General features: G+C 37.4%; 1 protein-coding gene across 2 annotated transcripts; it reads left to right on the top strand.

Moving 5' to 3' along the window:
* The first annotated feature begins 1454 nt into the window (after positions 1-1454).
* Positions 1455-14346, top strand: kri1 (KRI1 homolog). 2 transcript variants are annotated; one of them, XM_079628188.1, is made up of 20 exons: positions 1455-2097; positions 3041-3602; positions 4192-4268; positions 4361-4466; positions 4568-4670; positions 4870-4930; positions 5678-5727; positions 6440-6524; positions 6662-6739; positions 6864-6976; positions 8345-8477; positions 8604-8699; positions 9591-9761; positions 9940-10015; positions 10553-10662; positions 10756-10927; positions 11078-11208; positions 12236-12300; positions 12519-12614; positions 13656-14346. In XM_079628188.1, exons 2-20 carry the CDS (start codon positions 3527-3529, stop codon positions 14143-14145), a joined length of 2289 nt encoding a protein of 762 aa, XP_079484314.1. In that variant the 5' UTR covers positions 1455-2097; positions 3041-3526; the 3' UTR covers positions 14146-14346. The 2 variants fall into 2 exon arrangements, with proteins under 2 accessions (XP_079484314.1, XP_079484315.1); XM_079628189.1 differs by lacking the exon at positions 1455-2097 and adding an exon at positions 2718-2794.
* Positions 14347-14546: the final 200 nt, after the last annotated feature.

The raw sequence follows: 14546 nt of genomic DNA, 5'->3' as shown, positions 1-14546 counted from the left end.
GATAAAAGGCTAAAAGTTTTTTCTTTGCATGTCTGTGTGAGGTAATCGTCGAGAGAAAGCAGCTCATTTGCATTTAAAGGGACACACACAAAAACGGCAGGTTTTTGCTCACCCCAGAGAATGTCTAATAAGGGGAGAAGGTTCACTCTCGCTACACTTCCGGCTTCTGACTGGTTGCAGTTCCACTCTGATTCCATATGAGGGCGCTCACAGGACGAGTGCAGGATGAATGGAGGTCTATGGAGCTATACCCCTCAAAATCCACTTTTCTCAAGATATAATTTTTTGTCTAGTAATTTGAATGTTGTATTCGAAAGGAGATGCAAAGAAATTGCACATTGCTGGGTGTTAGATTTTTTAGAGTCACTTATTTGCTTTAAAAAGTCTTTCAAAATGTCAATGACGTCATACACATCGTACGACCAGAGATACTGCTTTACGGCAATCCTTCAGTCACTTTGGTGCTTTCGCGCTCTGCACTTTATTTTCTCTCGAGGCATCGCCAGCACAGCTGACACAGGTAAACACACAACACAGCTGACACGGGTAAATACACGTGCTAGAAGAGTTTCTGCTAGAATACATTCTGGTCCCGCTTCGGATGCCATGATGCCATCAAGCGGTATCTCTGGTCGTAACCAGTCCTTCACTGACCAATCAGCGTTCATTAGCAGAATGCTAGCGTGTTATGAACAACAACAACTCAACCTGTAAGAAATCGAAAGGACATAAGTACTCGTTCATTCAATTTTTTGACCTATAACCCATGTTGAACTTGCCAAACCTACAATCAAATCTGAGATTTCTCAACAGCAATCGGGTGAAAGGGACAAATTTATCCGTCTAGCCCCATAGACTCCCATTCATTTTGCACTCGGGGGCGATCGCCCCCAGTGGAACTCTGGTGGAACTACAACCAAAATTCGGTACAATAGGACTTAATAGGGAGTGAACAGGCTCTCCGTAGACGGGCTCTGCTCACCCTCAAAAAGTGACAATTTTAACATGCTATATAAAAATATCTGTGAGGTATTTTGAGCTAAAACTTCACATACACACTCCGGGGACATCAAATACTTATTTTACATCTTGTGAAAAGGGCATTATACCACCCCTTTAAAGCACCATCTTTTAAGAGTGTGCATGTGCGAGCGTGCTCGAGTCTATGATTGAATCTGGAAATAAGGCAAAACTACTGAGAAAAATTAGAAATAGTCCTCAGATGTCATGTCCTGTCCATAATTTATAGCAAAATATCTAGCATTAATTCGATCTCGAACAGATTAATTTAAAGAAGTTATTACTCCAACACCTGCATGACATCATTAAAGGGATAGTTCACCCAAAAATGAAAATTATCCCATGATTTACTCACCCTCAAGCCATCCTAGGTGTATATGACATTCTTCTTTCAGACGAATACAATCGGAGTTATATTAAAAAATGTGGCTCTTCCTAGCTTTAATGGCAGTGAATGGGCAATTTTGTTTTGAAGTCCATAAAAGTGCATCCATCCATGATAAAAGTGCTCCACACAGCTCCGGGGGGTTAATAAAACCCTTCTGAAGCGAAGCGATGCATTCGTGTAAGAAAAATATCCATATTTAAAACTTTATCGACTAAAATAACTAGCTAGTGTCTGAAAGAAGAATGTCATATACTAGGATGGCTTGAGGGTATAAGTAAATTATGGGGTTATTTACATTTTTGGGTGAACTATCCCTTTAACCAACCTGAACGATTTGCGACAAACAGTCATGACTAGCTTCTCGATTTCTTCAACGATGCATCGCACTGTGGTAGTAAAGCAGCGAGTTCGTTGTACACCCAAGTGTAGGAGATAGAAAACATTGTTATGTATACTGTAGCCTATATATGAATGTGTAATTGTCAACCAATCAGGTACGTGTGAGTCGAGACTTACCTCAAACTTTGATCAATAGTTATAGGGGGTTCTACTCTTTACTTAACTATTTATTCTACATTTACAACTTTCGTCTTTCTATAGCTGCTGTCAAGTATTAAAGAAAGTAGGTCAGAGTCAAAGCCTAATCAACACTGAATGCTGACAGAGAACATCAAAGCAGTGAATAACAGGTAAAAGCTGAACTCTGAACTTATCCTTATGTTTTTTATGTACATTGGCCTCCTGCCATACCTATATGTAGTAAAGGGAATTGTTTACCTTTCTCCGTAATCGCAGTAGGTGCGACATTGAGTCAGATAGAGGCCAGGGGCGGCTGAGCGGATATGATACGCGTTTGTTTAGTATTGTGTAGTTAGTATAAGGCTACTAATATTACACTCATTATTGCATTAATATATATTGGTAGGTGAATTCAAGTTAATTGGGACACTTTTTCCAAGTCATCTCAATGGCAAAAAGTGTCCCAGTCACCCTGAATTCACCATATATTATAAATGTCGTTCATTATTAATAATATTGTTGTTATTATTATGTTACTAAATAAACTTTCTTAAAGCAACGTATTGTCTGAGACTAGGCTTGTAGACCTAAACGGTTATTCCATCCTCAGTATGGGCCCTGCCTGCACTACTTCCTGAACTTAAGCTGGCTCCTTTGTTTCCTGTCTGTCAGGATTGGCCAAACTGATTAATCCAGGTGTGTCTGATTATTGTTGTTGGTCAGACACACCTGGATTAATCAGTTTGGCCAATCCTGACAGACAGGAAACAAAGGAGCCAGCTTAAGTTCAGGAAGTATAGTGCAGCTGTGCACAGGGCCTATAGGCTATATAAAAACAGATTAAGATCACTGCACAGATTATAGAAGGTAGACTATAGAAGATAAAACGAAACTTTCAAAGACATCGAAAAACAATTTCTGTCATAGACGAACATTTCTTTGTTAGACAGGCTATTATTTCACATTATAGCTATACTGCCCTCTAGAGGTCTGAACCAAACACTGATCCCAAAACCACTGAACCCTTTTAATGTAGAACCTACTGAAACCCACTAAACCTTTTTTGTTGTTTTTCCCCCCACTAAACCTTTACGCCTGAAACCCCTTTCCCAGAGCCATTTTCGTTGTTCTGCCCTTTCCTATTGGACATGGGCGTGGCTTCTGACATCACACTTGGATGTGGGCGGAGTTGGATGTCCACTGCAGGATGCAGCCATAAGATGCAGCCATAGGATGCAGCCATAGACAGTATGGATGCAGCCAGGATGCAGCATGCAGCGAGCGAGCCTTACTTCCGCAACGAAGCCACCGGAAGAACAAAGACCCACGTTTTTAGCCAAAATCCAAAATATACGTTCTAAATCTTTGACAAAATAGATGGTTTAATTTCTACGAAGAAATAAATTGATAGTTAAAAACAAAACAAATCCACGATCGGAGAAGATATTTGAACTCTATGACGTTGGAGGGTCATAGGTCACGTGGCCATGCTGTTCAACAGCAGAGGAACATGTTTAACGTGATAACTACTCGACTTATTGAGATATTAATCTGATCTCAAAAAAGAAGATACTATTACTAATACAGGTGTAAACGATCATGTCGGACCTCAAGATTAATAAAAAGTTCGCAGAAAAATACGAGAAATATCGTCAGAAAGAAGAACTGCAGAGACGTAAGTTATCTAAACCTCCTACACTTGAAACACAAGCAAGGGCTGTTTACTAGACTTTCAGATATTAATAGTCTGCATTTTATAATGTGTATATTTTATGGGTTGAATATGGTGATCACTCCCTATCAATCTTAAACCTTAAATGTGCAATCGTTTATTTTTGTCTCCGTGTTGTTGTCGATTAGCTTAAGTTATGTTTATAACGATTAATATTAACGTTTGTTTGTCTTCATAAAGATAATCTAAGTAGACAATTCTTTGACTTTTCAAATAAGAAAATCCACCGTGGTAACCTTAAAGTTACTACAGTCAAACTGTGGTAAGTTATTATTACCCACAAATGTTAATAAACTAGAAAGTATATATTATGAAAGCTTGTTTTGTATATTAAATATGTATTTATATATCATAAGTTTACATTAACAACGAACAATGTTGTAGTATTTTCACAGACACTGAGATGCACAACTTGGGCTTCTGCTACATATCTCCTTTTGTGTCATACATTTCAATTTTGGAGCTAACTGTGCATTTGAATCTGTTCATTCAAATAAAGTTTAAATCTGTGTGTTTATTTTGAATGTTCCAGTGAAGGACCGTTACGGAGACCAGGATGAGGAGAATTCATCTGGCTCGTCCGACTCGGACTCTGATGAGAGCGAAGTGGTAAAATATTCAGCACTTTCTTGTTTGAAACCCCTTTGCCAACATCATACCCAGGTTTCCATGTCTTATACTCTTGATAAATGATTATATAGGAGCTGGACCCAAAGTTGGACAGGGATTTTTACAGAACGCTCTCGCTTCTGAAGAAGAAAGATCCAAAGATCTATCAGAAAGATGCAAAGTTCTACACCGAGGACAGTATGTAAAGTATCTTCACTTTATGATGTTCTACTCTGGTTAGAAAAGGAGACTGTACTGATTTCAGCTCACTGTGATTTTATCTGTGTCTTAATAAACAGCATCTGGATTAGGCAGCGATGAGCAACCGTCCACTTCGAAAAAGTCAGATAAACCCATGTTCTTGAAGGACTATGAGAGGAAGATTATCCTGGAAAGAGGAGGGTAAGAAATCATGTGTTTATAAATGATGATAGCTGTGGCTGTATATATATCTATATATATCTATATCTCTTTCAATAATTAAAGTGCAAATGGTTGGAAGCATTATGACAATCAATTATAGTATTTAGATAACTGATAGTCTTTTTCATGTTCTGATTGGGTGTATAATAAATATGATTGAAAATAATTCATTTTTTAGAAAATATGATGATGATGAGGATGAAAGTGCTGATGAAGAACTCTCCAAACAGATGCAGGAGGTAATTATAGTTAAGATATACTATGTTAAAAGCCAATGCAGAATAAAATGTTACTGATCTGATGTTATTGAGCACAATTAATCTATGCACAGTATGTCATGAAAAAAATAAAATAAATAAGTCTATCATTTTTAAGCATTTTTTTCTTGTTGAATGTTGTTTTATTTTGAAAATATTTTAATTTGCAGAAGCAAAATGGGTTGCGATTGTAGTTTAATGTTGACATTCAAATTCAGGGTTGGATGTCAAAGGGTCTGTGAAGATTTTTTTGTGTGTTAGGATCTTGTAGAATGACAGATAAAATTAAAGCGCAGTCCGTAGCGTTTGGCGCTCTAGCGGTTAATAAGCAGAACTGCCATGCGTCTTGCGGAAGAACATTGTAGCCGGAGCTAATTTTCTCTGTTTAAGTCTATGACGGGTCAAGCAGGTACTGTGCTCCTCCGCAGTGGTGCTGACCCAACCGGTCTAAAATAGTCTGAATATAAACACTTGTTATAGGTGTACCGTAGTGATTCAGGATAAGACAAAAACACGGTTTGGAAAATGGATTCATGATGCACTTGCTTATTATATAAATTTAGTACATTTTTAACACAAAGTTACGGACTGCAGCTTTAATTCAAATGGAAATTGGACTTTGTTTTTAAGATGTTTTTTCCACTCATCCAAGTGGCTTCTTCAGTATCTAAACCTGCTTCATGTCTAACATATAATACATAAGTGAATGTGTTTGTGTGTGTATTACAGAGAGCTGCATCTCCCACCTATATCCAAGAACAGAAGGATCTGCAGGAAAGGTAGATTGGAGATTGTCTCTGCACCATTATCTGTTTGGTTCAAGTTGCTGTATACAATAAGCATTGTCTTAGCTGTCTGTGTGTAATTTATACATTTGTAGAAAGAGGGGTTGTTCAGTCAAAGTGAAAATTATGTCATCCGTGTTTTAGGGTAACGCATTACAAGTAACACAAGTTACTTTTTCAAGTCATACCAATTCAACCATACTAATAAGAAAAATGACTTTAGATAAACGGCTCTTTTGTTTTTATTGCTGTGCCCTCTATTGTACAGATGTGAATTTGCATTTTCTTCAGCCTGAGACTTATTCATTTCACTTTTTGTGTGAAAGTGCCTTTACATTTGCCAAAAATAAAACTTTTTTTTATTTTTTGTAAATAAAAAAGTCCAGGCTAAGTCCAGCCCAGGTGAGAAAAGGTTATGCAAAAGTAACATAAAATTACTTTACTTAAAAAGTAACTAACACAATTAGTTACTTTTTTAGGGAGTAACGCAATATTGTAACGCATTACTTTTAATAGTAACTGTCCCTAACACTGGTCATTATTTACTTACCCTCAAGTCGTTCCAAATCTGTATGAAAATTTTCCCTTGTGAAAATGGAGAAAAGAAAGACATATGGATTGAAACTGCATGAGAGTAAATGATGACAGATGTTTCATTCATTCCATTACAACATGTTTTACTTGAGTCTGTACTTTCATTTGGCAGTTTGCGAAAGTTTGTGCAAGACAGTGATGAAGAGGATGGTGACGGACAGCTGCTGACGCGGAGAACCAAAACACAAGATGAGAAGGTGCGGAAACTGAAATTCACTTGCATGCTGTAGCTGATTTTCTGGATGTTAAAGTCAGATGTTGGATAATTGTGTAAAATAAAACAGTATCCAATCATAAACTTTTCTTTGTGCTTGTCTTTTCCTGCTTTCTGAAGGACAAAGAGGAAGCCGACTATGTGGATTGGCTGAAGGGTCAGGCAGAGCTGGACGGGCCGGAGGAAGTTAAGGACATGGTCAGTGCCTTGTTCTGGATTGAAGATGTTTTTAGGATGTAATAGTTGATAACTATAGGCTTTACTCACTCTTGCTCTTTTTTTTGATTGGATGTTGCCTTGGCTAATTTGGATATAAATCCAGAAATACCTGCGAGATTACTGGAACGACCCCCAGCTGGATGAGAAAGAGTCTTTCCTGCGAGACTACATGCTCAACAAGAGATACCTGGAGCAGGATGAAGAAGAAGAAGAGAGGTGGGTTTTGTTTGTAGTTTTGCAGAATTAAGTCAGTAAGGGTGCTTTCACACCTGCCTCATTTAGTTCGGTTGAATCGCACTAGAGTTCGTTGTCCCCCTTGGTGCGGTTCGTTTGGGCAGGTGTGAATGCAGCAATGCGCACCAAAAGCGGACCAATCAAGCGCACGCTTTCAAGCGAACTCTAGAGCGGTTCGTTTGTGGTGAGAACGTGATCCAGCCTCGAACAGACCCAACTGCCAAAGAACTGAGCATTTTTGGACTAAACCAGCTGCCGTAGTCAGCGGCGTGCCCATTATGTCACTGTTTAGCAACATTAATGTACGCGTCGCCTCCTCCTGAAGTGACTCGCCGCGTGCATTGCATAAAACTTGATTTTCAAGCTGCATCCTCGCTTCATTCTCAAATGTTATTGTTTGCCTATAGTGGTGTAGACAAACTATATAATAAACTATGACCAGGGATACAATCAGCCCACACAGTCGTCTCTCCATAGTAAAAAGAGGCGTGTTGTCTGTCGGGTTTTACTTCCGGGTGTTCTGTTGGAATTTACCCGCACGTTAATTCTGACCAATTGAAGTGCAGTTATGTAAATACGTTCAGGACACATCTGGCCAACGAGTGATGTGGATGGTGTCACGTGACTGCATTTTGGTTAGTTCATCAACTGATTCGGACCAGAGTGTGGTGTGAAAAGGAACCAAAATGCCTGAAAAATGCTACGAAGTATAATTTTTCTCCCTTGGTCCGGACCAAATGAACCAATCTACAGATGTGAAAGCACCCTAAGTAATGCAAATACATGAACAAATGATGAAAAGATGTGAGCTCTATGACAGTGTAATTCTATGTAAATGTACAGTACACTAATGTTCAAATGTTTGCGGTCGGTGCGATTTAAAAGAAAAAGAAAAAATGTTTTGCAAAACTCTTCTGCTCGCCAAGGCTGCATTTATTGGATCGTAAATAGTCAAAACAGTACTATTGTGAAATATTATCAATTTAAAATGACTAATTAGTGTTTTGAAGTGTTATTTCTGTGATTTTCAGCATCATTACTCCAGTGTTTAGTGTCACATGATCCTTTTGAAATCATTCTAATATTATGATTTTCTCAAACAACTTCTTATTATCAATGTTGAATCAACAGTTGCTTCATATTCTTTAATAAATTGAAAGTTAAAAAGAACAGCATTTAAAATGTATATATATATTTCTTTTGTAACATTATAAATGTCTTCACTGCCAATTTTAATCAATTTAATGTATAATTTCTGAATAAAAGTATTAATTTCTTTATTTTTTCAATCGTGCTGTTCCCAAAGGTTTGAACGGTAGTGTAAGTATCTCTATCTGTGAATGTTTTTAGGATCCCCACCTACAATGAGCTGATGGAGGATGATATGGATGACTCGGAGGATGAAGGAGAATCTTTCCTGCATAAACAGGAAGACTTCGAGAGGCAATACAACTTCCGCTTCGAGGAGCCTGATGCTGGAAAGGTAAAAGGATGTCAACAACATCAGCCTGATTTGTCTTTGTTCTGTTAAATGCCCATGTGAGAGTCTTCATGAAGAGCAAAGCTCTTTCTTGTGGTCATTACCCATCATCCGTCTATTTCTCCACAGGTCAAAACATATCCACGCAACATTGCCACATCTGTCCGAAGCAAAGATGACAGAAGAAAGAGGAAGAGGGAGGAGGTTAAAGAGAGGAAGAAAAAGGTAAAATGTTACTAAGTAAATGCATTACCATTTGAAACTTTGGGGTTTATTTTAAGTTTATTTTAATCATAAAAAAAGTCTCACACCGTGTCCTAACCACACGCGACACGAACCCAATAAAAGGCGTCTTTTCCATGTTAATCAGAGTTTTTGTCCTAACCAGCCGCGCCGGCTACACGTGATTTTCTAATTCTATTTTCTGCGACGTCGTGCTGGAACAACAAACACAAAGTGTGGCAAATATGATAATCGCAGGTACTGTTTATGTGCTTTATTTAATGTTCAAAGCGTGTAATGGGAATTTGAATATCATTTATTGCTCCAGCTTTGTAGCTGTAAAAGCAACAATGGATAATTAACCTCAGCAGATTCAGATCTTGAAATTAAATCTTGAAATTAAACAAATGGAAACAAGAACGTCCAAACTGTGAACAAACAAGTGTATTATTTGACAAAGATGGTTTTAGTTACTCAGTAGCCTATGTATTTTTAATGGTGTAATATTTGTGAATTTGATTATGTACTTATCCATTTTCTTGCGAGTGCCGTCAGGGTTACTCTCTGGTGCTGTGCACTCGCCGTGAGACTCCGCCCACACCCTGTTCTGATTGGCTGTGGGCTTTGATTGATTTTGACACATCGCGTCTGGTTAGCACACGGTGTCAGACTTACCAAGCCTGGATTTATTTTATCAAAAATACATTAAAAATTGTGAAATGTTATTATAATTTAAAATAACTGTTTTCTATTTGATTACCGGTATCTTTTAAAATGTAATTTTATTCCTGTTATTGTCAGAGCTGAATTTTCTGCATCCAGTCTGTTCATTTAAGTAGATTCAGAATCAGATTTGTTTAATTCCATACAATTCCCATTTCTAACATCCTGTAGGAGAAGGAACAGAAGCACCAACAGCTGAAGGAACTGAAGAACCTGAAGCGGGCAGAGATCATGGACAAACTGAAGCATCTGCAGGAACTGACAGGAAATGAGCAGCTGGCCTTCAATGACGTTGACCTGCAGGGAGACTTTGACCCCCAGCAACATGACCAACTTATGCAGGTGGGGCAGAAATTACCCATTAAATAAACTGTAGGTCTGGAACTTAACTTCATGTCAAGAGTCATCCAAAGTTACAGCTTATGATGAAAATAATTAGCATTTAGCTATTTGATATTTACATTGAGCTGCATGTACTTTCATGGACTTGATTTCTCACATTCTTCATTCTCATCTGCAGAAGTACTACGGGGATGAATACTATGGAGAGGAAGAGGAAGAGAAGCCACAGTTTGATGCTGATGATGATTTAGAAGGTAACATTGTGTCTCTTGGATGGATGTTCACATACATATTTCCTTTTTTGAAAGAAATTATTACTTTTATTCAGCAAGGACACATTAAATTGATCGAAACTGCAAGTAAAGACATTTATAACTTTTCATAAAGGTTTATGAACTTTCTATTTATTTAAGTATACTAGGTATCATATACATTTTTTATCACGGTTTCCACAAAAATATAACGAAGCAATGTTTCTTGAGCAGCAAATCAGCATATTAGAATGATTTCTGAAGGATCACGTGACATTGAAGACTGGAGTAATGATGCTGAAAATTCAGCTTTACCATCAGAGGAATACGTTACATTTTACATACCGGTAATATTAAAATAGAAAACGATACTTTTAAATACATTTTTCATATTACTGTTAGTACAGTATTTTGATCAAATAAATGCAGCATTGGTGAGCTTAAAAGTCTTCTTTCAAAAAAATCTTACTGACCCCAAACTTTTGAAACTGTTTTTGATGACGTTTTTTTTTTTTTGTGATGTGATTGTTGTTTTGTTAGAAAATTGGAACTGGGATACATGGGTGGGAAATGAGGAAGAGGATTTGGAAGAGGAAGAGAATACTATGGAGGAAGATAATCAGCCCAACTGCGAAGATCCTGACTTTATAGTAAGATTGTTTCTCACCGAGGCACACATGCAACAGCAAACTATTGTATGGTGTCCGTCAGCTTCTAATCACACTTGAATTTTTTTTAAATAGATGGATGCTGACTATGACCCAAGTCAACAGCCTGTTTCTAAAAAGAAGAGAAAGAAAGTTAGAGAGGAGAAGAAAAAGAAGACCAAAGAGGACGCCCCTCTCATGGGAAAGAAGAGGAAGAAGTCCCACTTTTCTGAGATCATCAGCAAAAACAAGCCCGTCTTTGATCCAAGTGAGTGTTTAAAACTGATGTAATGTCTAGTTTCCAGACAGGACACGCTGTCATTGGTCGAACCAAAAAAAAAAAAAATTACGCCCAAAATGTACACGCTTGTATTCATGTGTAATCCTAAAATCTTATTTGTCCTGGTCATGTTTCCAGAGGAGAAGACCTTTGAGCAGTATTTGGACGAGTACTATAAACTGGACTATGAGGACATCATTGATGACTTGCCATGCAGATTTCGCTACAGAGAAGTTGTAGCGAATGACTTCGGCCTGTCCACTGATGAGGTGAGGAGCTGCGAGCAACAGTAATGTCTGGATGATGACCGACTCTGAGTTCTGTGCTGATGAGCTGCGATTGTGTCTGACCTGGTATTGCTGTTCCTTCGGGGATAACTCTGACCAGGGTCTGAGGACTGTAATCTTCTCTCTGAGCAGATCTGCATTAAAGACCACCAGTGTAGATTAGCGTTCGTCTTACATTTAGACCGTAGAGGATTTGAGAGCTGTTTGTTTGAGCTTCAAGTAAATCTTTCATTGCTGGTGCTGGATTGTGATGAAGGATGCATAATTTATCTGGAGCATATGGTCAATTGACATTGCCAAAGCTATTGATTTAATATTAATGAATAATTACTGTGTTGGATTACTTATTATCAGTAAGATTTTTTTTTTTTGAAAGAAGAAATTGATACTTTTATTCAGCAAAGTAAAGTGACAGAAATCTTTTGTAAAATGTTCAACATCTTTACTATTTCAATTATAAATGCTTTTCTTCTGAACTTCCTATTAAACAAACACTCCTAAAAATGTATGACGTTTTCCACAACAATATTAAGCAGCAACTTTTTTTTAAACATTAATGATAAGAAATGTTTCTTGAGCATCAAATCAGCACATTAGACTGAGTTCTGAAGGATCGTGTGACACTGAAGACTTGAGTAATGATGCTGAAAATTCAGCTTTGCCATCACAGGAATAAAATATATTTTGTAATACCTTAACTGTTATTTTAAATTGGAATCATATCTCACAATTTTACTTTATTTATGATCAAATAAATGCAGCCTCAGAGCAAAAGAGACTTCTTTCAAAACATTGAACGGAAGTATTATTGGATTAAAAATCTCTCATTTATCTGTAATAAACATGAAAATCATTATTATGAGGCACAGAATTGTCTGATTTAATATAGATAACTTATCATAAATTATTCTCTGTGCCTTATTTACTAGTATCTTATTGAGGGGGGAAAAAAATCAGAAATCATCTGGCTAATATTCCATGTTGTTCTCACCTGAACCTCTTTCCATAGGTCCTGAAAGCTGATGAAAAGGAGTTGAACCGCTGGTGCTCGCTGAGGAAGACCTGCATGTACAGGTAGCGTACAGTAGTTTCTGTCATTGATATAGATAGCCAGGAACTGTTGTGAAGTTTTGGAATATATAGTGATGATAATTATTATGTGGGGGAAATACCTTCAGCTAAATAATGGGTCATAAATATTTTGAGTGCACTTTCCAATTATTTTCTTGTGATTTTATTCTTCTGCCCTGGAATACATTTTGATGCGTTTTGCTTTATTTTTCCTTGTTTAGGTCAGAGAGGGATGAACATTGTGACGTGAAGAACTTCCAGATCAAAGCAAAGAATATCAAGAAGAAACAGCAAGTGTTTGTGTCTCTGTATAATGAGTGAGTATCCCTTAAACATCCCTTTAAACCTCGACAACAAGGAATGCTTGATAGCCCGGGGCAAGCGTATACGCCGCTCGGGACAGTTGACGCATCTGTAGTGTGCCTGATTGGGCCAGTGATGCATCACGAAAGTTTATAATTTACACGTGTTCTTAAGCCTTGCCAATTTAAATATTCAAGCGCAAAAAGACGCAAAAGAGAACTCAATTCAATAGTGTGAGAAGTTTTGCTTGTGCACACATTTGAAGCTCACGCTTCTCAGACAGCGTGCGAATGCTGTCGTCTTGCGATTGACATATTCACACAAAATTGCAAAAAAAATTGCTTAAGTGAATAAACAGTTAAAAAATAAAATGCATGTGTAACATCATATTGGATCCCTGCAGCTCTTAAAGTGACAGCAGCCTAATAAACCTGTTGCGGTCTTTGCTTTAATGTTAATCGAACAACAAAAGACAAAGATAAAACATCACTCACTGCTCTTGACTGAATAACTTTAATAAGAATGAATCTATATTTAATTTATACAGTGAACACTGTATGCAGGACTATTTTACATTTGACTATTAATTTTTTCTATGTGAGAATTTCTGTAAGACTTATCTGAAAAACACGAAAAGCAGTGTTTATTTTATTTGTATTTTTTTTTCTATTCTTTTTGTTATTGCTCTTAATTTGATTATTTGTTATTTTCTTACTGACAGTTTACTTGTCTTTAACCATATTTTAAATTTATATAAGTTAGGCTAGTAGTTTTTGGTGTCACTACCTTATTTTTTAAGGTTATGGGTCAAAAACAACAAAGACAATAACTATTTTATTATAATTTTTTTGTGTTGGAGCCAGTGAAAATCTTGGCTGGGCAAGTAAAAATGAACCGCTGGGCCATAGAAAAAATTCTGAAAAAAGCCCTGAACCTCATACAAATGATACTGAGCATTGCACCAGTTTGCATTTTAAAATGCTTTTCTGAGAACCATGTTCTCCTTCCATCAAATAAGCACTTGTGTTTTAGTGTATCTGTGTTTTATTACCCAGGAACGCTGGTGAGGAGGAGCTGATGGAGTCTAAGGGGAAGGCAAGTAAGAAGACGAGGGATCGTCTAAAGCAGTCCGAGGTCAAGATGGAGAAGAGCGATCTGACAGACGAGACATCTGAAAGCCTTCCAGAGCAAGCAGACATCAAGGACCTCAAAGAAGTCACTGCAAAGGATGAAGGGGAGGATGACGAGGAGTTCCTGGTTCCTAAGAAAAAGATGAAGCCGGAAGAGACTGCAGTAACCCCGAAAGAGGGGGTGGCCAGTAAAAGGACAGAGAAACCTAAATGGCCTAAAAAGAAAACAAGGCGGCCAGGTGGACGCCTGATTTCCAGACCCATGACGGTGAAGATGGCTGGCCGAGAGTTCAGCAGACAGAGACTCCAAGCCTACGGGCTGAATCCAAAGAGACTCTACTTTAAAGAGCTGTACAGACAGAAACGGAAAGAACGAGAAAAAAAGGAAAAACAGCAGAAAAAGAGCAAACCATGAGGCTGACAATAAATGCCAGTTTGAGTTGTTCATGAAAAAAAAATGTTAATGAGTGAGACCAGAAACTGTCTTTCTAATTTGAACACTGCTTCAATCTGGAAAGTTTTCAGTTAATCATTGTTACCTGAATGTTTTATCTATATTATAAAAAAAATGTATTAAAGGGAGTTGTTGTGGTAATAAAGACAGTACTTTTAACAATCGTTTTTTCTTCATGTTTTGCTTTGGCCACTTTACTCTTGCAAATGGAAAAATATCGCACTTTAGTCTTCATCCTTCCTTCTTAAATTCCGAGTTATTTCAGACTCCCTTTTAAAATAAAGTTTCAAAGATCAATTTTATTTAAATGTATTTGATTCAATAAAGCTTTTTTGTGTGTTGGTAAAAATGAGGAATAAAAC

Source organism: Phoxinus phoxinus (assembly GCF_949152265.1).
Source record: "Phoxinus phoxinus genome assembly, chromosome: 1".
NCBI lineage: Eukaryota > Metazoa > Chordata > Actinopteri > Cypriniformes > Leuciscidae > Phoxinus > Phoxinus phoxinus.
Note: the sequence above shows the minus strand (reverse complement) of the source record. Positions and strands in the feature narration are given on the sequence as shown.